The sequence below is a fragment of the Malurus melanocephalus genome, unplaced genomic scaffold (assembly GCF_030028575.1).
Source record: "Malurus melanocephalus ecotype Western Australia unplaced genomic scaffold, MMel_1.1 scaffold_1394, whole genome shotgun sequence".
Classification (NCBI taxonomy): domain Eukaryota; kingdom Metazoa; phylum Chordata; class Aves; order Passeriformes; family Maluridae; genus Malurus; species Malurus melanocephalus.
In genome coordinates, this window is record NW_026624626.1 from 3148 (window position 1) to 4564 (window position 1417).

The following is a 1417-nucleotide window of genomic DNA, read 5'->3' on the forward strand; positions in this document are numbered from 1 at the left end:
GAGGGCAGCGGTGACCTGGGGACAGCGGCTCGTCCCTTCTCTCCAGCCCTTCCCAGGCCTGTCCGTTCCAGCTTTCCCCTCTGGTTTCTCTGCATTCACCGCCTTCTCTTCTCCTCTCCTCCTGTCCCTGTCCCTGTCCCTGTCCCTGTCCCTGTCCCTGTCCCTGTCCCTGTCCCTGTCCTCTGTCTGTCTTTCAGGAAGGGGCTCCCTCGGTGCCTTCCTGCTGCCTCTTCTGGCTCTGCTCCTCTCCTTGCCGGCCGTGCCGGGCTCCAGCTCTGCTTTCCCCGCTCTGCCTCCCCCTCCCCGCCCCGCTCCGCCCGTCCCGGGGGGCTGCAGCCGCCCCCTCGGGGCTCGGGGGGCTCTGAGCCTCACGCGTGGCCCCCATCGGAAGAGACTCTGAGTTCTGCAGCTCTGCTCAAACCGAGGTGTTGGGTTAAAAAGAGAGAAAAAGGTAAAGGAGGGGGCTGRGCTGGGTTGGGACAGGGTGGGGTGGCCCGATGTCACCTTGAGCTGGCACAGGACAGCAGCCCCCGCTGGGTGAGGCCGTGGTGACCGTGCCCGTGCCCTGTGTGACCGCTGTCCCCCCTCAGGTGGACAGTGACACCATCTGGAACGAGCTGCACTCGTCCAACGCTGCCCGCTGGGCGGCCGGCAGTGTCACCGAGCTGGCCTTCAAGGTGGCCACCAGGGAGCTGAAGGTGGGTGCTGGCATGGGGGGGTCACAGGGCTGTGTCACCCACGGGCGGGGGTCCCGGGACTGTGTCACCCACGGGCGGGGGTCCCAGAGCTGTGTCACCCACGGGCGGGGGTCCCGGGGCTGTGTCACCCCATGTCCGGGGGTCCCGGGGCTGTGTCACCCACGGGCGGGGGTCACAGGGCTGTGTCACCCACGGGCGGGGGTCCCGGGGCTGTGTGGTGTGTGACACTCGGGGTATGTCACCTTGGGGCTGTGACACTGGGGGTGGGACACTCGGGCTGTGACCCTGGCAGCGTGACACTGCTCTGTGTGTGACACTCGGGCAGTGTCACCCTGGCGGTGTGTGTGACACTCGGGCTGTGACCCTGGCAGTGTGACACTGCTCTGTGTGTGACACTCGGGCTGTGACCCTGGCAGTGTGACACTGCTCTGTGTGTGACACTCGGGCAGTGTCACCCTGGGGTGTGTGTGACCTTGCTCTGTGTGTCACACTCGGGCTGTGTCACCCTGGCGGTGGCAGCAGCTCTGACCCTCGGCCTTTTCTCCGTCCCCAGAACGGCTTTGCCGTGGTTCGGCCGCCCGGACACCACGCGGATCCTTCCACGGCCATGTAAGAGCCCTCCCCGACGCACCGGGAACCCCAAAAGCGGCTCCGTGGCTCAAACCCGATCCCAAATACCCGCCCCGGGAGCCATTCCCTGTCCCGGGCGAGGAAAGGGA

At 66.9% G+C, this 1417-nt stretch overlaps 1 protein-coding gene across 1 annotated transcript in view; it reads left to right on the forward strand.

Annotated features, from left to right (window-relative positions):
- Nucleotides 1-1417, forward strand: part of LOC130586907 (histone deacetylase 7-like) — a gene marked incomplete at its 5' end in the record, with an annotated part of 6488 nt that overhangs the window by 3138 nt on the left and 1933 nt on the right. Inside the window, 2 exons of the mRNA XM_057387827.1 lie at nt 525-698; nt 1252-1307. Coding sequence (XP_057243810.1) covers nt 525-698; nt 1252-1307 — 230 coding nt within the window. The remainder of the gene's footprint in view (nt 1-524; nt 699-1251; nt 1308-1417) is intronic.